General features: G+C 37.6%; 1 protein-coding gene across 1 annotated transcript in view; it reads left to right on the forward strand.

The window, feature by feature from the left end:
- The window catches only part of HCN1 (hyperpolarization activated cyclic nucleotide gated potassium channel 1), a 194306-nt gene extending 170386 nt beyond the window's left edge, over positions 1 to 23920 (forward strand). Inside the window, exons 6-8 of the mRNA XM_071425443.1 lie at positions 1004 to 1244; positions 18032 to 18196; positions 19825 to 23920. Of these exons, the coding sequence (XP_071281544.1) occupies positions 1004 to 1244; positions 18032 to 18196; positions 19825 to 20657 (1239 nt within the window). The 3' untranslated portion in view covers positions 20658 to 23920. The remainder of the gene's footprint in view (positions 1 to 1003; positions 1245 to 18031; positions 18197 to 19824) is intronic.
- The last annotated feature ends 3551 nt before the right edge of the window (positions 23921 to 27471 follow it).

A 27471-nucleotide genomic window follows, 5' to 3' on the forward strand; every position in this document is an offset into this window, starting at 1 on the left:
AGGCATATTTTGTTTTGCAAGCAGTTAAGTGACTGCTGGCTGTATTTTTCTTTTATTTTCTCTGTCTTCATTTATATACAGATGATTATATTTGCTCTTCCTGTCATGTTGGGTTTGCTACCTCAGTAGATGTTGCCTGCCTGAGCCATTCTTGGTGTGCAATACTGATTAGTCTCAGTTTTTCAATGCAATGTTAAATCTGTAATGGCAACTGACCATGTTGTATTCCCAAGACAATGTAAGGTCTGCAAGAATGAGCTTGAAAATATTTCATAAATTATTTGTATGGTTTTGTTTTCTTTTTATTTATTTAAAGTAAGTATGACATTATCAGCTTTTTTTGGTGCTAATCTTTTCATGCAGATGAGCTTACAGTGTGCTCTGTAAATATAAATGCAGTTTCTCCTTGGTAGGAGAAATCCTTAAGGCCCTAGGAGAATAGTAGTGCTTTCTACTTTAAACACATCTCTTTAAAAGGCAGAAATGTATGTTTCTGTGTTTACAAAATTAATTAGAAACTGTGCAGGATATTTTCCTGTTGTTTTCAACCATCTAATGTAATATATATTTATATTACCACTAGATATGTTCAAACAGAAAGATGGTGTAATTTTTGGAAACACAGTGCTTGCATCATTTTATCACTTAATATAGTTATTGCAACAGCCAATCTGGTTGTCAAGCAGTGTCATTCCTATTTAATTTTTACCTTTCTCTCACATTGTCCTCTTAAACTCCAATGGGAATAATAAATAACATGTGAAAAGTCACCAGAGGAAGGCAACATTTAACCTTAGAAATAAAAGTCAGACTGCACTTTCGTTTCAATCAGTTCTCTAGAAACACATGAAAATATGTTATAAAGTGAGCACAGAGACACAGAAAAGTCCAATATGAGCATAAAGAAATTCTTTATTTAGAAAGCAGAATGTCTTTTTTCAAAGCCCATCATATTGAACATATTTACTGACCATTATCATCATGATGTTTCCTTCCCATTTAGGAGATTGTCAACTTCAACTGTCGGAAGCTGGTGGCTACAATGCCTCTTTTTGCTAATGCAGACCCAAATTTTGTGACTGCCATGCTAAGCAAACTGAGATTTGAGGTGTTCCAACCTGGAGATTATATTATCCGAGAAGGGGCCGTGGGTAAGAAGATGTATTTCATTCAACACGGTGTTGCTGGTGTCATCACCAAGTCCAACAAGGAGCTGAAGCTGACAGATGGCTCTTACTTTGGAGGTGAGTAGGAAAAAATGAATAACACTGGAGTGAATACACTAAACCAAAACACATACAGATAAACAAAATACATACAGATAACAGATTAAAAGAGACTTTTGACAGATTAAAAGAGACTTTTGATTAAGTTAACTAAGAGTCACTTGCCTAGACAATTCAAACCACAGTGAAGAGTGTGCAAAATATTTCTGAACAAAACATTCAGAGTCTGCTTACTGTTGTGAGGACAGCTGTTACAAATGCAAAATTACCTTCCAGAATTTTGAAGTTATTTTGAATTAAAATCACTGTTATTTAACAGAAAATATTTAAATAAAAATGCAAACTAATTTGCATAGTTATTTTATAGCTTTTCAAGGGTAAAATTGACAGGATTAATCTTTAAAAAATAATAAAATTTTTGAATCATAAATCTGATGGTAAAAATCATAGTAAGAATTGAAAAATTAACAATGAGTAGAAGAGCATTATTTACGTGGGATATTTTGTAATTCATTCATATTTTAATATGTTATTTGTGCTTTTTCCATTAATTTTAGCATACATCAGTGTTTATCCTGACAATATATACTAGGAGAAACTGGACTTCCTATTTGACTAGGTAGTTCTCTAACAAATGTATATTATTATTAAATAATATAAAAAATTAAATCAGGTATTACTTTTAATCCTAATTAAATTAATCTGGTAATCCTAATGAAAAATAGTTATTTGCTTAGATGAAGGCATCTGAATATGTATATCTTGATGAAAGCAATTGCTTTTCTTACATATAATAATTGACAATACAAAATAGTTGTTCCCTGTGACTGTAAATTATCTTTATGCAATGGAATAGGTGTCTGCTTCCACAAGCAAGCTGGTTTTCAGAAGCTGCTTGAATATTTGTGTGTGTACCACTGCTGCTCATGAGAGTTACAGTTAGCTGGTCATTGTATTAATTTGCTGCTGAATTCCATTAAGGATCCCATAACTGCCCTTTCAGAAAATGCTCAATTGAAAGCCTAATCAATGCCATTTAGTTGGTAAAGAGAGGGGGGAAGCTAAGAAAAGTGAATTGGGCTCAGCATTTTGATTGGGCTATAGAGTTACTTAACTAATCCCATTTTAGAATAATACGCTAAAGCAACTCCTACTGATCTGGCCTGAAGACCTTGTCACTTCGAAGTAGCCTCTGCAAGGTGATTTGTATCACCAGTATTTGTAGAAGCACTTTGGTAAAGAGGTCTTGAGCTTATCCCACAGGATTAAACTGTAGATGCTGAAGACAGGAGATTAAGTAGAAAGAAAAGGTAAATGCTGAGGATGAAGAAACAGAGCAACCTTGGTCTTGGTCTCCTCTATGCTTGGCAGTGCCCTAGTTTATGAAAATGTCTTTGCAAGAGCCTGCGTGCTGAATCTGGCCATAATACTCCTCTGAACCAGCAGAGGATCAGAAGAGATTGCACATGAAAGTATTTTACATAACTGTCAGCCTGTTGTTGCAGTGCAAACAACTATTTAGCTCATCCTATTCAACTGCTACCCTTCTTAATAGGAATGCAGACAAAAAAATAAGCTACTTGCAATATCCAGACACTACAGGAACTTACTATACTGCATACCAAAGCACTTTTGCTCATCCAAACTGCAGCTGGGATGAGACAGGTGTTGCAAAAATGGGTGGTAATGCATCCAAAGCCTGCTGGGGCAAACAGAAGATAATAGCTGCTGCTGTGGCATGGAGGGGTGAGGAGAGGTGAGAAAAGACAAGTGTACAGGGAGAGAGGAAATGCCCCAAGATCCAGAGTGATGTGGCTCAGACTTGTAGAAAAACACCATATATTATGAATTTCCAGAAGTGTATTTCCAGCTGGGGAGAAGAAAGACCTATCTGGATCAGAGGAGCTGTGGATGCCCTATCCACAGATATGTTCAAGGCCAGTCTGGATTGGGCCCTGAGCAACCTGATCTAGGGAATGTCATCAATGGCAAAGGCATTGGAACTAGATGATCCTTAAGGTCCCTTATAACTCAAACCATTCCATGATTTTATAATTCTACGACTGCAGCTGAAAAGAGAGAAAACAAGCTGCAAATCAGATATATGTGAATTGAAAAGGTTGGGATTCTCAAAGGAGAAAATAAAAAACAGTTCTAAAATTGTCATCTCTCTGGAGAATACCCACTTTCCCTGAAGTGTGTATCAGAATCTGAGTAAAGCTTCCTGACCAAAGCAGACACAAGGAATATTGCATAGTGATAAAATAATAAACTGGAAGTCAAGGCTGCATTCAAATCCTATGACCAATACCTGGGGACCTTGTCTCTAGAGAGATTTGCAGGCTCACTTCCAGAACAGTGGAGGGTTTCACCAGCATCCTGCCTTGGATTTGGAAAACCAAACTCTTAATATGTAAAATATTTCTGTGCTAATAACATTATATCAGGAAAACAATTTAGGTAAAAAAACTTACCAGTAAAAAAAACAACAACTCTTAAGTTGTGGGAGAACTGGAGATAAGTGTGAAAGCCAAGATTTAAGAGGAACCAAGTTAGAATCACGAATATTTGGGAGTGACTTGAATGGAGACTGTTGGGAGAATGAAAGTTGAAATGAATGAAATTAATGAAACCAAAAGTTGCAGTAAAAAAAAAGAGGAAATATCTTGAGGTTTGAGGACTGATGTTGAACATTTAAATTCTCTTGCCTGATCTTTGTTTTTAATTAAAAACAGCCTTACATCTGGTCTAATAGGAAACCAAATAAACCTTACAGTTAGTTGGTAATTCTTCTCAAAAAGAATATGCCTGGATAACCACCAATGGAATAGATGAATCAGACTACACCTCTGCTGTACACTTGCTGTTCATTTTTGAGGGACTGTCCTGGTTTAGGGCAAATTTGGGAGAAAACCTGCAAAAGGGGCCCCCCCAGAAAGCCAACCCACAGGGCCCCTCCCCACAACCAGATCAGGAAAAAATTTCCTCAGAAAGAAGTGGGAAAAAACCTTTTTATTTAAACAGGCAAAGCACTCCCCAGCACACAAAATGAACAATACCAGATGACAAAACTCATTTGCTGCTCTGAAGAGATGACAAATTCAGAAATCCTCTCCTGGGTGATCTCTCTGTTATCAGTCCCTCCGGCGCTGGCAAAGGCTGCTGCCCAGAGCAGGCCCCCAAAGGCCGCAAAGTGCAAGCTCTCAGTGCTCCCCAGCTCCCAGAACAGGTTAGAACAGTTTCAAGAAAAGGGAAAAAGAAAACCAGTCCAGGGAACTTCTCTGCCTCAGCTAGCTAAACTAACTAAAAAGCAAAGGAGGGCCCTGTTCTGCCCTGTCTGTGCCCAGACACCACAGTTCTGTATTCAGCCATATGTGGAGGAGTAAGTGCACTCTCTGATAACAAACTCCATGCTTCTTCTCCCCACCTTTCCTCTCAGAGCCAGTCTTGAAGGCACAGAATATAATATCCAGCATAAACAGAACACATGATGGGGATACAAGCATCATAACGTCACCCTAGGACAGGGGCATGCAAAGTGGTGACAACAGAAAGATCTGGGCTTGACTACTGTCTGCCTCCTTCCTCATCTGTGCTCGCTGGTTTCTTCCTTGGGGAGGGAAGGAGTAAATACAATTCTGTAACCACAAAGATCTTGTGGTTTACTCCCTGGTATTTCTGTGGGAAGATCTTTCTGTCCCTTGACCTTCATGTTTGTCCATAAATGTAATCTTCTTGAACTTTGTGTGCAGGAGCAATTTTTAGCTCAACATTTCATTTCATCCCCAGTAAGTGAGGTTTTTTTCAGACTGCTAGTTAAAGGACATTATCATCCTACATATCTCCTCCAAGTGCTAGCAGGAATTTGAAAGCTGTTTCTGGTACTATCCTTTTCAATAGGCCATATTCCCCCTACCATATTCATCGTATGCTCATGTGAATTTTTATAAAAGGGACAGGAATTAGACAAGGAAGAATACATGAAACTACTTTTCACTATACTGTGCAGTTATATAGTTATTTCTACTTCAGTGAAATTATGTAAGCCACAGTTAACAGTGAAGAATCATGGGATTTTAATACTCTATAGTGGCTTTTATTGGATTTATTTTTAAATTAACTTTGTTTTCTCCAAAACATCAGTGGATTTTTTTATGTCCTTAATTTTTTATTCTCTGTTTGCTAACAGTTCCCCATTATTAGAAGTTTTGCTCCTTGTTCCCCATTATTAGAAATGGAATTGCCACTATCATAGCATAGATAGCAGTTGATGCATCTTTTCCTTGTACAAGTACAAGAGAAACTTCTCACACTGACACTGACAGAGTTTTCATATGGCAGGAAATAAGGTTGCCCTCAATTGAAATTACTATAGAAACATAGAAACATAAACTAGCTTGGGTTGAAAGGTGTGTTTAACATCATCTACTTCTGCTCCCCCCATCATGGTCAGGGACTCCTTTCACTAGACTGAGTTGCTAAAAGCCCCATCGGAGTGTTCATCCTTGAACGCTCCAGGGATGGGGGCATCCACACCCTCTCTGGGCAAGCTGTCCCAGTGCCTGACCACTCTCACAGTAAAGAATTTTTTCTTAGAGTCTAATGTAAATCTATTCTGTTTCAGTTTGAAGCCATTTCCCATTGTCCTTTCACCACATGCTCTTGTAGAAAGACTCTCTCTGTCTTTCTTGGAGACTCCCTTCAGGTACCAGAGGATCTCAATCAGGTCACCTCTAAGCCTTCTCTTTTCCAGGCTGAAAAAACCAATTCTGTCAGCCTTGCCTTATAGGAGAGGTGCTCCAGCCTTCTTATCATCTTGGCCTCCTCTGGATTTGTTCCAATAGGTCCAAGTCCTTCCTGTCTTGGAGACCCCAGCTCTGGATGCAGTGCTCCAGGTGGGTCTCAGCAGAGCAGAGCAGAGGGGCAGAATCCCCTCCCTGCCCTGCTGCCCACGGGGCTCTGGATGCAGCCCAGGACACGTTTGGCTCTCTGGGCTGTGAGTGCCATGGCTGGGCCATGTGCAGCCTCTCACCCACAGCACCCCCAAGCCCTTCTGGGCAGGGCTGCTCTGGGGCTGTTCATGCCCAGCCTGTGCTGGTATCAGGGCTTGTCCCAGCCCAGGTGCAGCACCAGCACTTGGCCTTGTTAAACCTCATTATATTCTCATGGGTTACTTCTCAAACTTGTCCAGGTCCTCTGGATGGCATCCCATCCTTCCGAAGTGTCAGCTGCACTGCTTAGTTTGGATTCATCACAAATTTGCTGAGAGTGCTCTCAATTGCTTAATTTATTTCATTAATGAAGACACTACACAAGACTGGTCCCAGTATGGATCCCTGAGGGACACCACTTGTCACTGATGTCCATCAGGACTCTGAGCCATTGACAGTGCCCTCTGGATGCGACCATACAAACAATTCTTTATTCAAGGAATTATGATCTAGCTGCCTGTAGGGTTAGTGACATGTGACTGAAGGTCAGGAGAGAATGAATGGATGGTACGGACTCTGTTAACACATAGGACAAAACTGTAGCGAAGAGCGTGGGGAGCGATATAGATGTCAACAGAGAGAGAACTCTGTGGGTAGGAGTCAGGTTGTGAGTGGTGCAAATAAATGGGAGACAGAGCAGCTGACAGTACAGGGGAACATCATGGGCATGAGACTGATGGGAAAGGGAGGAAAACGCAAGTGGCAAGCACAGTTTTAAACAACCTACAGAAGCTGGAAAAGAGTGGGAAGGTGCTTACACCTATCCCTTTTGGATAGCAAGTTGGAAAACCTGACTGCACATGTGTTTGCAGTTAAGCTGAACTGAAAACTTGAGATTGACACACTTGAACTCAGCTTCCTCGAATGAAGAATAAAAATCAGGAGGCAGGTGAAAAATGTAAGCAATTGTATTTTGAGGATGTTGTGATTATGAAGTGGTTTAATTTTCTTGTCATCTTGTCCCTGGTCCTGAGTATCTACAGTTTACAATACTGAAAATACAAAGTACACAGCAGTGGATTATGACAGCTCCCCCATTTTTGCTTTCTCTGTCTCAGAGCATATTTGTCTTTCTCTTTAGTATCTTGGTAGTCCAAACTCATTTATGATATAATCCTAGTAATATATGGTAGGAAAGAAATTGCCAGGTTTCAATCCTGTTGAACCTTTTTCTCTCAGTACCAGGTGATTGGATTAGAAGTTGCTCTTCTTGTGACAGGAGGAATTACTCAACAGATTGTGTATTAATTCTTCACTACACATACAAAATTGGCAAAATGCAAAGATTTTGACATCTTTTGAGATGAAGCACAAGAATATGAGTCTTTTGCTTATAGAAGAGATTAGTTCATCAGTTACAGGGGCTTTACGGAGCAGAATTATTAACATATCTAATGAGCCTGATACTAATCTAATTTACCTATACCAATACATATTGATAGAAACTGATGTACTACCTCTGCTGTGTGAATATTCTGATTTTTGCTGTGGTGAATTTTTTCAGAAACACTCCATAATAATATTATCTAAGTTGGTAATTCAAAATCTCTGATGATTAATCTGACATTAATTATCAAACATGCAGTAGTGTAATAAACTAAAGAGATGTTTGCTTTAATACAATAAAAATACCTTTCCAATTATCTCCTTCCTCTCAGATGCGTGGGTCTTAAGGGTACTTCAGTCATGACAGTAAGATCAAGCCCTGCAAATTCTCTTTCCCTTCTGGAAAGGCCTTCTGCTCTCTGATACCTTGTGACCCTCCACTTCTCTGCACATCCCTCACCCCAGACTCAGTCAGATGGTGTTCCCATGCCCTCACCTACACACAGCAGGCTCCTGCCTGGAGAGCCAAGTGGAAAATCAGCTTTCAACCATTGATAACTTGCCTGAGATTGTTACCCCTGAAAACATAAAAAGTTTTAGCTCTCCCAAAGCTAGTGCAAAGGACTTTGATGAGCAGGAGTGGTTTCATGAGGTCCTATGCCCCGTCAGCTGCCAGCCCTGTCAGAATCAGAACCAGAGAAATGACTAAGGACAGGTAGTCCTGGTTTAGATAAGCACTTGCTGAGCTGCCTCCATGAGCTGGTGTGTTAGAGTGGGGCTGACATGCCTGCAGAGAGGAGAAGAAAGGAATAAATCCCACACTGCCCAGCCAGTACAGCTCAGCACAGCTTACTCAAAGGAGGATTTCTGGGAACACATTCAGGACTCTGCTGTTACTTCATTTGCTTACTCACTGATGGACAGAGGCCTGATTGTTCACTGTGGTCTCATCCTGCTCTTTTCTGTAGTCACTGGCAAAATTCCTCTCAACCACAAAGGACACAAGATAAGACTGGTCTCCCTGCTATCTTTTCCTTTCTCCATCTGTTTTCCCACCTGTGTTTACACAGGCTTTCCTTCATGCAGCAGCCCAGACATATGTTCCTGGAAATTTAACCCCTTTTTTGCTGTTTTTAACAGATACTATGTTAGAGCTGAAGGAATGCTGACATTGCTAGGGAAATCCAAACTTAGTGTTTAGGAAGTGCAGATATATTTTTATTAATTAGGTCTGGGGGCCCCATGGAGGTTTTGTTAGCTCAAGGAGTTTCCTAATTCCAGTAGGTAAGTCTTCAATAATTCACACAGCCCAATTTTTTCATGTATCCATTGCAGATCCAGCTCCCCATTGTTTTTTTCCCCCCACTGAAAATCCCACTGGTATCATGCCACTTGGAATCAGTAGATAAATCAGTTTTTAGACTAACTAAAACTCATACTGCTAATTTTTTTTCCTATCAAATTCCAGGTATGTTGAACATGAAGAAATGAATGTGATTTAAAAAAAAAATAATTATGAGCTGTATATATGAGAGTTACTGTGTGTGAATATGAAAATGTATTGGCCTATCTCTTGCATTGTAATAGGAGACAAATACATGTTTTATTTTACTTACTCAAAGGCAGATATCACTATCTGTGCTTCATGTCATCATTCATCTAACAAATCTATCTAGAAACCAGATTCTCATTGCCATCTTCCCAGACAATGTCCCAGAGACATATTATAGCATCTTTTCTTTTTTGGTTTATTTTTTGTAACATGTAGTTCATGGAATACTTTCAATTTTAAATGTTTTATTTTGCTTCAATTATTTAATGCAGTTTTAACATTCACCCTTCTGCACTTAAAATTCTAATAAACTCTATTTTGCATTTGCTTCAGCTTGTAGAAGGCCAATTAGACAGAACTTCTTTGACCTACCTATTATTTCTGGAACTTTTCCCCCTCTCGGAACAGTAACTGTCAGTATATTTTAGACCAGTGCAGTGGAAAATAATACCATGGGAAATGTTGAGTCACTTTAGATTATATTTTCCCACTTATTTTTTTCTGGTTACACTCTAGGTGCTTCCTTTTCATAGAATACTTTAAAAGATTTGCAGTATAATACTGATTTTAAATAGAAAAAAATCTCTTTAAGTGCTTTACATATGGACATTATGATATGATAGGATTTATAATTTTACATTTTGCAAAAATACTGCATATGGCTATTCGTTATTCAAGGTAGTGGTGGATTAAGTCTTTCAATATTCATACTATAATCCAGATAGTTAATTATAAGTAGCCCCACTGAGGTGTGATGATTCGTATTCTTAATAGCAGGGACATAATTAAATGCTTTAAGGGAGCAGGATCTCCACATCTCCATGCCAACTCGTTTGTAAAACATTTTTCAGCTGAACAGTATAGAACATTTTTCTAAAAATATTGTCGGCAAGAGGGCCTAAAAATTAAATATCTTTTTGGCACAGACTAATCTGCCATTTTGAGGCTACATAATATGCAATAGTCCTCATAATATTGCGTAATTTCTTGTTGACAATAAATGGTTGTGTTGTTCTTTTGGCACCACATTTTATATTGAAAATAATAATCAGTCAGAAAGACTTCTTGCTATTCAAACTCAATAATTTTTTTAAAATTACAGGAGAATTTTTAGGAAAATGGAATGAAAATAACTTACTCTTAATCAGAAGCTGATTTGGGTTTAGGAGTTTTATTAGGTAGCAAACATAAATATAAATTTAACAGTATTCATAATAATAACACAAGTAATATGTCTTGCAATCTAAAAGCATAAATAAATTATAATTATAATTCTACTAATTCATTAACAGCATACATTTTTAATTTAAACTTTATATAACTAGACACAAGTAAAATATGACATAGCATGCCTTGGAAATCAAATGTGGTCAACACAGATAAAGCAGAAGATTTTCCAAGCACCTTCAATTTCACACAGTAGAATTTTAACTAAATATTTGAGTTTAGATTAAATATTTAATCTAAATATTTAATTCAGAACCGACAGTCTCTGATAATTTTTTAAATAATTTAATGAAAAGAAGTACAATATTTTTATAGTCAACTTTAATTTAATTTGAATAGTTTAAATTGTAACTGTTATTGTTTGCCAAACTCAAGATTACAAGAGCATACTACTGAATACATAAGGAATTAAGTGGTTTTTTTCCATAGGCAGTAAGCATGTGTCAGAATAAAAGTAGGAGTAAATGAATTAGATAAAATCACTTTTGGCCTTTGACACAGTGAGTATGGAAACTAAATCTGTACTTAGGCATATTATCTTAGCATCTTAGCTTAATTATTAATTTTTTTAAAGCATATGGAATTCCTATTAGTAAAGTTGTGGGCTTTTAAAAGATAATAAATAGACTATATTAATCACTCTTTTTAGAAAGAACGCTTTAATAAGTAAGAAGAAAAACATGTGGATGCTCTGTTATAAATAGCTTTGAAGACAAAACATGCACTTTTATTTCTGTTTTATAAAATGACCCTAAGCTTCTGTTCTGTCTTGCAGACCTTTCTTAGAAGAATTTAATAGAACATGGGAAAATAGTCAGGATGTAAGAAATGTTCATAAGTCTAGATGTGGCACTGAGTGCCAGGGTCTGGCTGACAGGGTGGAGTTCAGTTGAAGGTCAGACTCGATGATCTTAGAGGTCTTTTCCAACCTCAGTGATTCTGTGTTTCTGTTACTGGCCTTTTCATTACTCTGCACTAGTATTGAAAACTTGGCCACAGCTATTTTCAGAACCTGCACATGGAAGAAAGCAAAGAGAGGTCAGGATGAAAAATAAGAAGTTCCTGCTCAGATAATTTGCCACATTTTATTAAGATGAGAAACTGGTTTCTCCTAGCTAAGTGGCATAAAATACACATTTGGAGCTAGGTAAAGAAAGGGACATACTCTCAGGGTTGTTGGCAAACCCTAAAATATTTTTTTTTTATTTAATAAGTATTTGTCTATAAATTGTATCAAAGTTTGGGTCAATTAAATGTAGGCACTTTTTTTTTCCCCAAGTAATTTTTTGCTATCTCTTTTGCTATTTTTACATTAAATTAAATAAAATACTATTAACTAAACTATGAACATGTGGAGAGCTCAGGTCTCAGTCTTCAGAGATAGAAATTTCATACTACAAACAGACAGTAAAAATGTTAGCTAAACTAATGTATGTGGTTTTTGTTTGGGGAATTTTGAGGTTTTTTTGTTATTTGTTTGGTTGGGTTTTTTAATAGGATGACTAATAAGGGCAACAGTTATCACAAATTACAAATAGATATATTTAAAATAAGTTCAGGTAAGTAGTTTAAAAAGTGATAAAAGACTGGAGATGGGATATTACAGAAGTTGCTTTTCATTCCAATCAGCCATTTTCAGCCCCTCTTCAAAACAATAACTTCTCAGTTATGTATCCAGGCTCCCTCTCTCCAACTGATGAGTCCAGATATCTGAAAGCAACGCAACAGACAATTATTGCTGTCATATTTTAAATGAAGAGGTGATGCAGGCTGTATCTCCTAACTCAAACTGACTTGTCTGCAATTCCATATTTAGTGTAAACATGGTGGCAAAAGTGGCAGTTTTTCCATAGCTTCCTTTTGGACAGTCCAGATTACAAATCTGGCTGTAAAAGGCAGGAATTATCTCCATTTTCTGTTCTCCTTAAGCTCTCTTCCATTTCCTGCAGAAATGTTCCTCTTGAGCAGTGACTATATTTTAGGATTTCTTAAATGGAAGACTGAATTTTTTAGAACACAGATTACTGAAATTCTTTTAATTGCATCAAACTACATTTTGACTAATTGTAAGACATGGTGGTAGATATTTTAGTAACTATAAAAAAAAATAGCATCATATGTCTGACTTTACCATTGTGTACACTAGCAATAATACACTGAAATTTTGAACACATTAAAATGTGGAAAAAACATAGATAAATGTATTTCTAGAATTTTCCAGAGTTTAATAAAGAAAAAGAAAACAGAAGTGCAGATGCTTATGTTAAAGTAACATATTATCATATGAAACAGCTTCTCCCTCTTTTCTATATGGGAGATGCTTAAGTCAACATGGAACTGGAAAATCACACAATTTCTGAAAGAATGGGATGCCTAGAAGCTTACTGATTTTTTTTTTTTTTTAACCTGCTTGAAGTTCATATAGTCCTTTCCTGAAGGGAAAAAGAACCCAACCATTCTCATACTAAGTGTTGTAAAGCTGAGAATTGAGTGTCCCATGCTGAATGTCCCTTGCTGTGACTGGCACAGCAAGAAAGTGCCCATTAGCTAGTTTCTGCTCAGTGGATAACTTCAGCTGCTTGAAAAAAGTAAAGAACTATCAATCTTTGTAGCATGCAAAGGAGATGCTGTTAGGAAGAGCTGTTGGAAAATAAGGATAGCCATGGTGGTTCTGGGAAGCTTACTCTGAAGTCTTACAAGATGGGTGGATGGAAAGAGCACTTGGACATTTGTCTATGGCAGTTCAGTAACTCACTGCTCTCTATAAAATAAACTATATTCTAATCCACTGTCCTGTTCTTAAAAAACATTCCCAAGTCTGTTAGACTGACTGACCCAAGCTTTTGAATTGCTTTGACTTTCCATCTTTCTTCTGCTGCTGGAAGTAGTCAGCCTGAACAGCTGATAGCACGCACAGCAACCTATATGCCCATGACAAGAACAAGTTTGCTGTTGAGGAACTGAAGCAGTAGTCAGCTGTCCTCAGTTGGAAGGACCTCTCACTAGATCCTAGTTAATGTTTAATCTAACAGATGATGAGAAATCACACAGATTTGAAAGGGGACAGAAATGTATAAAAACTGCTATTTGTTTTTAGTTGTTTTTAATATAGACACTATATAGCTGAAATACTACTGAATTCAATTATTCATTACTACACAAATTTAATTTCTACACCTAGTAAAGTGAACTTGTGTCCTTGCAAGACAAAGATGCACATACGGTAATTCATTGTAAGAATTTTCTGTTCATACAATCCTAAGCTAAGAAATATGGTCCATGGAGACACGGCTGGTTTGGTGTCCTTCAGTAAACTTGCTAACTACTGGACTCATAGCTTACCTTTATCAACACATTTGGTGGGCACGTTTTTTCTGTAGATTTTCTCTAGTCAAATGTTAATGTGACATATGAGGTAATTACATCTGGAATATAACTGATGTAAAATGAATAGATGATGAATGGACAAGTTAACACTCTCACAGAAACTGTACTGCTTCTCAGAGTAAAAAAGAAATTTTCTTATCTAAAAATTTTCTGTATAAAATGGAAACCAGAAGATATTGCTAGGATGGCCAGTAGATACATACCCATCCAGCAAAGACTAAAGACGAGATCAATGTCATACATGCTACTAATCATTAATCTGCCCCACATCCATATACACAAATGTGGGGGAGATTGATACATAAAACATTACATATACATCCCTATATCCTTATTTTCTCAAAGAAAAAGGTGTTTAGGCATCATGTAGCACCAGAGGAGGGCTAAAAATTATCTCCTACAGTGGCATATCAGTACAGTCCAAAAGAACAATGAAACTGGTCTCAGTTAGGATCAAAACTTGATCCTTACAAAAGACCTATTAATCCTATTCTTTAAAATTCATATGGTGGGCTATGTCACTCACCTTACCTCATTCAGATTTTCCTGAAATCAGCCTTCCTCATTGCTGTCTTTCAGATATGCAGAACTTCCCATGCAGAGTGTTCTGTCACATTAATGCAATAGTAAAACACAACCTATGCATTCCCTGTTTTATGAGAAATTGATACAGGCAAGTTCCTTTAGAAATTCATAGTGTTTCAAAAATTGAACCTGCTTTTGCTGAAATCCTGCCATAAAATCATAGAACCACTTAGATTGAAAAGACCTTTGGATCATTGAATACCACTGTTAACCCAGCACTAACAACTCCATCACACAGCCACATCCCACACAGGTGTGCAACTGATTTGTTGGTGATCAATTTTGATTATTGCAACTTTCAGAACAAGTTAGCTTTAACCTATCATTGCACATTTCAGTTAGAATCTTCACAGCAGAGAGTACACTGTATTTGAGCCCATTTCCACATTCTTTTGAGGGCTGTTTTTTTACATGGGAAACACCTGATCCTTGCAGACCACAAATTATGATTTTCACAAATTAATTAATTAAATTTTCATTAAACATGGACTGTAAGAACAAATTAATGTTTTTAGCATCATTCTGTGTTTTCAGTCACTTTTCATTAGTTCAGTGATTGACAATTGTTTCACAATGTTCTAGGTAACAGCTGTCCACAGAGAGTAAATAATTAAAGTAGAATTTGCATTCAGAATTGAATTACGGGTTCATTGTAGCCTAATACATAATTTTTAATTGTAACTTAAGATATTCTTTTGTTTGGAAAGGAAAGATAGTAATATTTCACACACTGAAAGTGTCAGCATGAAGGCAATGCACCATGCCAAATGCACATAGTAATATTAGTGAGTAATATGCTCCTGACACTTTATTTTAATGCTAATAGAGCACCTTGTTTACCCAAGCTATTTAAAAATAGTCTATGCCTTTTGTGTTCCCCTATACACTCCTATGCTATTATTGTATCTCCCAGTCTATTTAAATCAATTGAACATCAAGGAGAGCATAATTGTTAAGGGCACCTGGTGTACTTGATGCCACTAAGGCTCATTTTAAATATGTCATGGCTGTTTTCATTACTTTATTATTTTCATGGAAAACAAACACTTTGGTTTATTTAAATGAACACAAGTGTTTAATGGGAACTCATTTCAGTATTCTGTGTTCCTCCTCTCTGGTCCTGGTAAGGAAGATTTCATATATTATTTTTTATGTCCAAACAAACAGCTGATAGATTAACACATGCAATTAGCAAACACTTTAGTCTTATGAACAGACTACAGATGATGCGATTGATACATATTACAAGGCAATATAGATAATGTATCAGTGACTACAATACAGTTCTAATCAGACAAGAAATACCACGGGAAATGCAGTATGTGGGTATTCATTCACAGTATTTTTTCTGTAAGGAAACTGTAGTTCAGACCATTCAAGTGGAGTTGAGAACACAAAGCTGTCTTTGCTTTCTGAGCAGGCAGGCTCCACAGCAGCACTCCCTGACCATTTTCTGGGCACTGGGATATTAGTCATCTTTTCTGACCTGTTGTTTATTATATTATCTAACTAGTAGGATTACAGATATTAAAAGCCTTCCAGACTTACAGTCTTCAACCAGAAGTTGTGGGCTGACAGAGTCTGCACATCAGTTTTCATTGATTTTTTTCCCTTCACCTTGACAAAAATAATAGAAGATGAGAGAAGCTGAAGAAAAAAAGGAATTATTTGTTCAGTAATATCCATGAATTCTCTGGTCCCATTGTCCTGTCATGAAGCCTAACATTGTCTCTTATGGTTTCTTCCCATTTTTCTTGTTTAAGTAATCTAAATACAGTAGTCAAGACTATTAACGATGAAAACTGTACTTTCTCTAATTTTTTCTGCACTCTTCAGGATGATGGGGATTTAGGAGATGCTGGGTTTTTGGGGGTGATGCTTTTTATACTCAAGTATTTGTTGAGAGTAGCAGAAGACACCTATTTATGTGTCTTTATTGTCTGCAGCAATTTTAATTGAAGAGAGCTGAAAATCAATAGGTTATCATTAGTCACACAGACTTTCCAGATGATTTTCTCTAAATTCAACCATGCATTGTAACACTTTATTATTTGTGAGACCTAAAGAATATCTTAGGAAATAAAACAGGTATTGTCTGCATTTAACTGCTCCCTTTGGGCAAAATGTCCTTCTCTTTTAACTAAAATGCAATGGGTTCAATCTAAGGAGAAGAGGTCAGGCTACGCTAGGAGTGAGAAAAGGAAAGGACTGACTTCTGTTATACCTGGCTGGTTCTTTACAGTAAACTGTCATTATTTCATGGACATCAAGTTTTGTGAGGTCAAGTTTCAAGTTAGGTCAAGTCTCTTACCAGCATTCTCTATAAATTCTGTATTTTATTCTCCCAATAGTCTCTATAAATTCTCCCCAAAGCTGTTGGGGTTTAAGTACATTCTGTACTAGTACTGGTCCAATGTTAATTTACTTTGATTTATCCACTGTAATTTAAGCATCTTATCCCCTAAGCCTTCAGGGTTAGATAGCATGTGGAAATTCCTCAAGAAGTATGTGACAAAAAAATCAAGGTTCTTCATATTCTAGATTAATAAAAAATATATTTCTTAAAGACATACAGCAAAAAGACCCCAAACCAAGAACTAGGTTGGTACTTTATAGAACTGAAGTCCCCAGAATTATTTATTAGTTTTCCACTTGAAAATTATAGTTTGATTGAAATTGAGCATGTAATGTACAAAAAAGAAAGGTAGGAGACAGTTTCCTACTTTTGTATTTAAATACAAAGTATGAACTCGCAGCCCTTGACTGCTGGAACTGTCTCTTGCTCTGCTCGAGCTCAAGAATTCTCAGTATTTTTAAGTGTGTTCTTAGTCTCCAGTTTGAAAATAGGATGAACTCAAACACTACTTTTTGCAAATGACTTTTTAATTTTCTGTACTTTAATCTAAATAATGTAAATAAATATTTTACCCCAAGTGTTTTGCTGATACAAGCCTCAGACACCGACTTTGGTCTCTATGCAGTAACCCTGATACTGTGGGTTGAAGAAATAGAAGTCAGAAGTTTGGGGCTGTTTCTTAGCTTCAGTTTCCAGTGTTCCAGAACAATGAATTTCTGTTGGGGGCACTTGCAGAGAAAGGCTACTAGACTAATCATATGAATTCCACTTTTTAATCTAATGAGAAAAAAGTTCAAAAGTTTTAAGTTTTCTCTCCCCAAAATACCTAGCTAGGACATAAACATCAAGGAAACAGAAGGCATGTTCATGCTTCAAGTTTTTTTTTTTCTCAGAACAGTTCTTATATTCAAATATCATTACATCATAATATCATGTATTGCATTAGTTTAGCAAATCTGGTGAATGATTAAAGGGATTGGTCCTCTATGGCAGCTGTATATTTAAAAAAAAATCAATAGAATCACTTGGGTTAGTTCAGCACTTGGGTTAATCAAAGTCATCAAGCTGTGTTTGACAGCTGATGGATCATTTCTTAGAACTTGAAGCACTATTTTAAAAAGGCTTCATAAAATCAGAGTTCATACTGAGAAAACCTATAGGCAGGGCTCTTAAAGGACATGAATTATTTTTTCAGAGTAGCAAAAATAGAATCAAATACCTTCAAAATTGTCCCTGCAACCTTACATAAGCAGAAATAGAAAAATTGCTGCTGAGTACTAAATTATAACTTGTTAGCACAGAGTCGATTTCTACCTTTAAAGTTTCACATGGTTCAGTAACTTCTTTGTTTTCAGTGTGTGCTGAATTTTTCTCTCCCCAGAGATCTGCCTTTTAACCAAGGGCCGTCGAACTGCCAGCGTCCGAGCAGACACGTACTGTCGCCTGTACTCCCTCTCCGTGGACAACTTCAACGAGGTCCTGGAAGAGTACCCCATGATGAGAAGGGCCTTCGAAACCGTGGCAATTGACAGACTTGACAGGATAGGTATTTATTTCATTTTTTTTGCGTATGATTAATTCTCAAAATCCTTCTTAAAATCCATTTTCTTTCCCTTGAGCTGCATGATAAAAGAGCCATCTTTAAAAGTTTTTTTCTCTTATGCTGCAGTAAATGTTTTCTTGATCTCTAAATAACACATGTGCAGACAAGAATTTTGCAGTCTCACTTTTAAATAATAAAACCCACCGAGTTTTAGAAAGGCCTTGTACTCCTCTGAGGATTATTTTTCATACTTTAATTATCATTAGTATTATTTATTAATCCTGTAGATTTCTTTTGCTGCCTTCTGCACTTGATAGGATGTATGCTGTGTCACAAGCAGTAGATGACATTTTCCTAAATAAATTGCTTACAGATGACATCTATAATGCTGGGAAGAGCTGAAGCCTCTCAGCACTCACAAACCTGTTGTTTGTGGAAGTGAATTAATCCTCTGCAACAGGGCTCTCATTTTCCTCACAACATGGGCACTGCTAGCCTTGATGGCTGCACTGGCACTGCTCAGATCTGCCTGCAATCAGAAAAGCAGTCCAATAATATGCAAGAGAAAGGGTATGGCAGATTATAAAATCAAGAGGTGTAAACCTGCTGTTCCAGTATTTGGGACCTCCCAACAGGACATACTAGGCAAAGCATAACATCTTTGGTCAGGAGAATTGCACTCTGATCATCATTACTGCCACTCATTTTAAAATATAGCTCTAAAAAAAACTTGTCCTGTTTGGTGGTGTTTCCTCAACTTCACAAGAAATTTTCAGTCTGAAGACTTCTCCACATCAACTCAATGCATTAAACTTCTACAATTTGTCTTGCAAGACAATTTGTCTTGCAGTCCAACTCTAAGTTATATGTGCTTGAAAATTATTAGCACTAAAGCTTCAGTCTGTTCTTGGAGTAGCAATCCCATTTGAAGTGCAGTGTTTTATCGAAAAAAAAAAAAAAGAGCAGTTGAGTGCCATTGTGTTCCCAAGCATCTGATGACTCAGACAGAATAGCGTCTACATCTTACAGACACTGTGAACCATCACGTCACAGTGTACAGCCGTCTTCACTGTGCAAGCGTCACATTATCCACGAGTTCATATTAGTTCACAAACACTTAAAAACACTGGTTACTACCGATGTCTAGTAACTAGTTCCCAGAAATGTGCTAGATGGCAGGTGTACTTTTAAAATATGTAACTGTTTAGTGGAAATTCAGACAGTTTTGCAACGAGAAAGATAATGTAGGTGCAGAGCACGATGACTTTTTCTGACAGTTGTTCAGGAAATTACGGTTCTTACACGTAATTGCAGTAATAACAGTGAGCTGCAGGTGAAGGGGCAGAGCAAGGCCAGGTGTCGGAGTGCGGCGGGGCTCCGAAGGCCGCGGTGCGGACGGCGCCGGGGCGGGCTGCATGCGGAGCACAGCCGCGGGGAGCTGCGGCAGTGCCGGCGGGGCACAGCCCCTTCCTGCCCTGGGGTGGCCGGCCGAGCGATCCCCGCTCAGCCACCCGCTGCCTGCTGAGGCTTTTACAACACACAGTCCTCAGCGATGGGTGCTGAACACAAAGCCAGAGCGGGGCCCTGCTCCAGCACCTCGGGCTCACTAACTCTTCTGCCTCTCTGTGAAGGGAAGAAGAACTCGATCCTGCTGCAGAAGTTCCAGAAGGACCTCAACACCGGCGTCTTCAACAACCAGGAGAATGAGATCTTGAAGCAGATCGTGAAGCACGACAGGGAGATGGTGCAGACCATCGCCCCGGTGAGCCTGCAGCAGATGCCAGCCCTCAACTCCAGCACCTCGGCCTCGTCGTCGCGCGGCAGAACGCAGTCCCCTCCCGTGTACACCAGCAGCAGCCTCTCGCACACCAACCTGCACTCGCCCTCGCCCAGCACGCAGCCGCCACAGCAGGCTGTCATCCTGTCGCCCTGCTCCTACACTACGGCCGTCTGCAGCCCGCCGGTACAGAGCCCGCTGGCCGGCCGAACTTTCCAGTACGCCTCGCCGACCGCCTCGCAGCTCTCCCTCATGCAGCAGCAGCAGCAGCAACAGCAGCAGCAGCCGCCGCAGGCGGCGCAGCAGCCGCCGGGAGCCGCGCAGAAGAACGAGGTGCACAAGAGCACCCAGGCCCTCCACAACACCAACCTGACGCGGGAGGTGCGGCCGCTGTCCGCCTCGCAGCCCTCCTTGCCCCACGAGATCTCCACCCTGATCGCCAGGCCTCACCCCACCGTGGGGGAGTCCCTCGCCTCCCTCCCGCAGCCCGCGCCGGGCCCCGGCGTGCCCCCGGCCGGCCGGGCCACCGTGCCCCAGCGGGTCTCGCTGTTCCGGCAGATGTCCTCGGGAGCCATCCCCCCGAACCGCGGGGCCGCGCCGCCCGCCGCCCCGCTGCAAAGGGATTCTTCCACAGTCTTAAGCACAGAGCCCGAGGGAGACAAACCGCGGTTCGCCTCAAACTTATGATCCCTGGTGACTGTGAGCAATAGACTTGCAACAAACCGAGCACCATCCCCCGAACTGTTTTAGCCTGTTTCCTAATGTGCCCCAGCAGTCTACTATCAGAAAAATAATTTAGACAGCTTTGCCCTATGTAACGAATGTAAAAGTTTTATATATATATATATCTAAATATATATATATAAAGGCAATTAAAAAAACTTTTAGTTTGAGTTCACGTCTTCCTTTTTTGCAACCATTGCAGAAGATTAAAATTAGCGCTAATATTACTTATTTTTAATGTGTTGACTTTAAAATCAGCCTAACAGATTTCTCTGTTTATGAGATTGGCTGTTTTCATGGGGAAATTGTCAACACAACAACAAACTTCAAACAAGTATATTTTAAAAAAAGAAAAAAAAAAGGAAAGAAAACCATTAATTTAACTAACACATAGCACTGACTGAGTGATATTCTGAAACCTTTGTTACTTCATTTATTGCGTATACGTTGTTAATTTCTCGTGAAGAATTCAGTTGTTATTTCATATTGCATTTCATATGTTAGCACCATCCATTGGAATTTAGATTGGAAGAGAATTATATTACAAACACCTGCAGTGTAAAGGGAGGCACTAGCACTCCTCTGGATAGGTTGTAACCTCATGGCATGTCAACCCTTCTGTTGTCTAAGAGAATTGGGTGGACTTTGATCTTCACACTGCTAAAGACTTTTCAAAGACTAAATATATTTCCATTGTAAATAACTTTTTAGACCCAAGCAAAAATAGATGCTGTGTGGTGTACCATTGCAAGGTCTTTGTTTAGGAATTTAGGTTCCGCTTTTCACTTCAAAATTTACAGTTTTAAAATTTGTTAAAGCTAAGTGCAACACAACTGTTAAATTGTAATGCAATGGCTTAAAACCTACAGTGTTACTTTTACATGCAATGTTTTATGCAAAATTGTACGCTTGATCCTGCAAATCGCTTGTACTTCACCAATACCATCACTTTTCTTCTTGCCCTCAATAGCATCTGAGAATATTCCATGCATGCTTTGGAAAAAAAAGACAATAAAAATAGGTTTGGTCAGTAGGAAAAGGCTTTACGGTATCTTAGAAAATAATAACCATTCATTAATTGTGTCTACCTTAAATTCCTATAATGCTGACTTTGAATCTCTGGTTTAAGTCTAGAAGTGAGGTTTTTCATTTAAAGGATTATTTGTAAACCACAGCTTGATTTAGACTTTCAGGTGCTTTCTGTGTCTTCACTGTAGTTTTGTAGTTGACTGTGGTGTTAATTTACAAAAATAAATATAATATAGCATCAAGTCTGTCTGGAAATGCACGATTTGCTCTGTGTATATTGTAATTAAATGGTTAGTATATCCTAAGGCATGTAGTGTCAAACATAGCCCATAGGTATGAGGTTTATTATTTTTTATGTCTTCAAAACAGAAAGGAAATGGTGACAGAAAGCAGGGTTAAAGCATACTGTTTTGTGAACATTTTGTTTTGTTTGCTCAAACCTTCACATTATCTTATCCACAAAAAAAAAAAGAAAAAAATTCGTAATCGTTTGTGCCTGATTTGTCACATTAAATAGAGATTGAAACTAAATGTGTCATAATTTAACTCACTGAAAAATCAGCATTATGGATATGATACAAGCATATATTCTGTTCCTTAAAACCCAGCTGACTCTGTTAAGGAAATGGATGCAAAGGAGTTCTCCTCTTCCCATCAATGCTGAGTTTAACGATGCATGGAAAAATTAAATAACATCACAAACTACGTAATGCAGTGAATCCAGATGTACTTGAGAGCCAAGTAAATTCTCTAAAGCTAACAGAGCTTGAACCCGTGCTGCCTGTTATACCTTTTACTAAAGTGGTACATCAAATAAAATTTTTTTAAATCGTCCATTTTTTTTGCTGACTCACATTCACCAGTAAAGATCGATGTAATTAACCCACTAACATGCTGCTGCCATTAATTTAAGTGACCTGGAGTGGAAATGGGGAAATGATTGTTTAAAAAAGTGTCTCAAACATTATGGATACGCTGCAAGACCATTTATTTATGAGTACAATACCCCTTATATTATTTTAATGCTAACAAATTCTGTCAGTTAATTAAGATCATATACTGATCTTGAAAACTGTTTAAGGTTTACATTTAATAGGAGAAATGGGGTTAGTAGCAAAATATTTTTATATATATTTTTATTTTATTTTAAGCACTATGAAGAAATATTAATTCACATGGTCTTTCAGTGAAACCATAAATAATTTTTAATGACTTTGTAATAGAGTGGACAATATCTAGGATTTGTATGTTAATTAAAAAAAATGGTACAGGGTATAAAATTATATACGTATATATATATATGTATGTATGAATGTATATATACTTAGATTAAGAAACAAATGACTCACATTCCTGTAATATAAAGGTCCATTGCTAGTTTCAGAAGTGACCTATTTTCTCTGTACATAAGTAGGCCCATAAGTATGAAATCTCACATCTGTACAAGATGAAATGTATTAATGAAAAAGGTTGGATCTTACTGCTGCTGGGAAGAATATAGATCTGGTTCTTACAATAATTGTATGATCAGGGATGAGTTAGATTTTTTTTTTGTCTTTGCTCAAAGCCATAAATAAACAAATATAAAAGATTATTAATAAATTGAAGAAAATATATAAAAAAATAAAACCATGATATTTTTTTCCTTCCATTATCTGTGTAACTGAGCCAACTTTTGCTTTACCATAAAAGAAGAACTGTTTGCTTATCTCTTTTCTTTATTCTGTGCCCAAAAGTGATATGCACTGAGTATGGGGAGGTGGAGAAAAAGCTGCCTGATTAATTTTGTGCATTTCTGAAATAAGAAGGCTTAGAAATTCAAGGATACTATGTGATTTACACAAGCAGTTCCTAAGCTGTGTTTCCTCTGCAGATTAGAGAAATTTATTTTCCCAAAAAACTCTCATGTAAGCTATTACCATTTATCAGAAATATATCATGACTACAAATATTTGAAAGTTAAGCTTGTTTTTATATATTAAATATCCGGAGGAAGAATTGCAAATAGTTGTAAGTGTAACTTAAGGAAAATGTATTCTATCATATTTCTCTTTATCTTACTGTGTGTGCCAATCCCAGATGATGTACCTCTGAACTTGTGTATAAGAGTTGAGATTTTAAGGCACCATTGACATGGAAGTAATGTTCATTAACCGCATTTTAGGTCATTGTAAATTAAAAAGCACAGTCCGTTCAAATCAATAGCACATTGTGTGTTTTACATTACCTTCAGTAGGGTCAATAGAATCCTAAATTGATAAACTGATTTTAAGCAAGCCTGGGTAGTTGTATTTTATTTTATTCTATTTTTTGTAATTTGCACTGTAAAGTGTATTGTGAATTCCTTTCACTAGTATTTCTTCTTTTTTTTTACTTTGCATTGCTAAGATATAGCTCTATTCCAATGGTAGGCAATGAAGTGATTTTCAAAAATACCAGCATTGAACCAGAAGAATTTTGTTAAGCAGCAAAATCCAGTTCTCTTGTCTGCATTTGACCACTTCACAGAGTATACATTGCTGTCCGGTCCAGTCTTATTGTAACATACATTTTTGTGTCCACATCCAAGCAAAACAAAGGGTTATTTTTAAGTGGTATTTTATATCACTATACATGATATTGATGTGTATTTACACACTAATTTGTATATTTTTAGAATCTCTTAATGTGTTATATCTCTATCTACCTCAGCCTACTTCCTACCTTACCTTGGACTGGAACCAAAGTAAATTTTATTCTGAATAGCAAACTTTCATGCCTTGGTGCATGTCAGTAAGAGGTAAACTTAATACTTCTGTTTTCAAAATTTGAGTTCTCACACTGACTTCAGTATTTCTATACAGATGCATTCTTTTCTACTGTGTAAGTGACATTGTTCAGTGAAGTAAAAAGCATTTTATTTGAAAAACAAGATGATAAACTTTTAAATTAATCTGAAATTCAACTGCTCTGGAAATACTCAGTGACAGTCATTTCTGCTGTTCAAAAGTCCTCTGTTCACAAAAAAAAAAAAAATTTGCTACACTATAGGAACAGAAAATGTTTCTTTACAAATCGTAGGTCTGAGCTACAAGCATTATTTTAACACTCTATTAGAATTGGGTGTGCAAATTTATTTCTTTAGTGGTTTGGCCTTCTATTTTTTTTATTTAATCAAGGGACTGACTGTAAGAGCATTACTATTGCCCTAGATTATGTCCTAAGAGAAATACATGCCGTGAATTTTGAATTTATAGATTTTTCCGCAACAATCAGTACCCAGTGCTTGCATACTTAGCCCTGTGAATCACATTCTTGATCATCTTAACGTCACAAAATCTGCAGTATTCTGTGGGTGGTACATTGAGTATGACCACTATTCATGCTTAAACACCTTCTCTTCAGAAAGCCAAATATGTGCAGTCTGTTTCCTGCTTTGTCACTGCAGTGTAGAGGTTTTAAGTAGAGATCTGGTTTTGAAATTTAAAAAGTTCCTGTGTATCAGAGGAAAATAACTGCAGATCTCAGTTTTCATGTGAGCTGTTAGGCATTTTGGGTTCCTAGGCCAGGCTGTTCTTGAATTGGATTTTTTATTTCTCTGCAAAGTCAACATTAATAATGGGTGTGCTGTGTTTGTTACACTAAATGTGCAGTCCCTATTTTTGAGGAGAGGCCTGCAGTTTTTTATAGTGTTTAATTATTTCTAAGTGCTGGAAGATTTACATCCTATTATATTCATTCCTCTACTCCAGCTAGAGGCACTGTGAGCAGTAACTGTTGCCAGGTCGTTGTCCGCTGCTACAGGAAATCTAGGTAAAGCAAGAAGATGGATAGCAGTGTTAGATGTGGTCTTACAAAAACCAGAAATATCCCCAAAAATGAACCAGACTGATCAATTCGCATCTGAGCCTTCTGTGATAAACTAGATTATATTGCAATTGCAGACTTTGCTTTTTTTAAAATCTGCTAGTCAATGCCCATTTTGTCTGTAATGTGTCTTCATCCTCTGCAACGTTGTCTTGGCAACAGAAATATGTACCAATATTTGGAGAGAGTGCATCGCAACTATATTTCCGTTTAGCTGATACCTGCATGTTAAATATCAAAAAAGATTAAGAAGTCTGGAGTTTTAAAAAAAAGCAAACAAAACAATGCCAAAAAACAACCAAACATGATAAAGGAAATGTATGTGTATGTTTTACCAACTGGTATTATGCTGGTGCCCTCCATCAGGAAGGACTCAAGTACATTCACTGATGCACTTGGACCTTTGGTACTGTGTCACAGATAATCATGCTCTTGGCAGAAATGGTGAATGCCATGGAAAGATTCTAGAGAATGGTTTTGACATCTCCTTTGTTCTCTCCAATAGCAAGAAGTTCATCAGATCCACCAGATGAATAAGAATCAGATGGTGTGGTTCAAGGCTGTTGCCTTTGCTCATGTCTTTTTTGCAAGACAAAAAGATGTGGACACAATTCAGAGCTGCTAGTGAAAACTTTGACTGAGTTAATACACACAGAGAAATTATGGAGCTTATGCTAATCTTAGTACATAACATCAGAAAACAAGCTTTTAGACAATGAAAAAAATTCATTTTTTCACCACAGCATACATGGCTTAAGGTGGTGTGTGTCCCTAAACACTCTGTAATCTGTCTTTGGGTAAGATCAAAGATAACCTCTGAGCCAGAAAGTGAGAAACTATGTCTTTATGCTTTTAATCTCCTATTTTGTTTGTACACATTTTAGTGTCCCAGAATAAGAAATCCAAACACAAAAACAGCAACAAAAAGAGGACATTACAAATCCCTAAAGTTTAGATCCTCTATAAATAAGCATTCCAACTGGTTTCCTGTTTTCTGTAAGAGCTGCATTAATCATAATGAAAGTATCTCACATATGTCATATCCTAGATTTGGAGTTTGGGAAGATGAATACTATATATCTGTTGTTTTCTTGCTCAGTTCTATGGCAGTGAAGTGTTCTGTGAGAGGAGTTACGTTTTTAACAGGTCTTCTGTCATTGTTTTAACAGCCTGCTAAGAAAAAGAAAGTTGGCATTGTTAATAAGTGGCAAAAACTGACATATCTGGGGTAAACTTCCATAGTGTAAGCAGTGTTATTACAGCAGACAACACTTAGCACAGAGCACCATATGTCATGGTCCTGGTTACACTGGCTGTTTCAAGTCCATGATTTTTAATGAGGTCACGTATTGTTTATTGCTGACTCTGCTTGGGTCACTTTTTGCTCTCTTATCCTGTCCCTAGTACTCCTGTGCAAGACAGACATGCAAATAGCTGGAACATACAAAAATTGTTCTAGAACAGTTTTTTCATCACTTCAGCCGTGATAGGTGAAAAAATTCATTGCATCAGGTGGAATGATTGTTCTCTAGGGGTTTTTTTTCTTTTTTTCTCATATGTTTGGAGAAGGTTCTCAGTAGTAATTGTGAAATACTGATGTCATTGCCCAAGCACAATGAAAAGAGCAAAAGTGACAATAACAATGAGTAGATGAAAGGAAAAGAGAATTGCCAGAGGCAGAAACAAATTATTTCCTTGAAATAAGGCGTTTGTGTTGAGATTCCCTGAAGGACCTGAAAAGGATAGGGGAGCAAAGAGGACAACATGTCATGTCCTATTTAAGGCTGCCAAGCGGCTCTGTCATGAGGGTAGCCATAAAGCTGGGGGAGCAGCAGAAATCAATCTCTCTTGTTTCTGCCACAAATACTGGACTTCTTTTATGCAATTTTTGTTGTTTGAGTAC

This window comes from Agelaius tricolor, unplaced genomic scaffold (genome assembly GCF_023055355.1).
Source record: "Agelaius tricolor isolate 1412-34295 unplaced genomic scaffold, bAgeTri1.0.p SCAF_4, whole genome shotgun sequence".
Taxonomy (NCBI): domain Eukaryota; kingdom Metazoa; phylum Chordata; class Aves; order Passeriformes; family Icteridae; genus Agelaius; species Agelaius tricolor.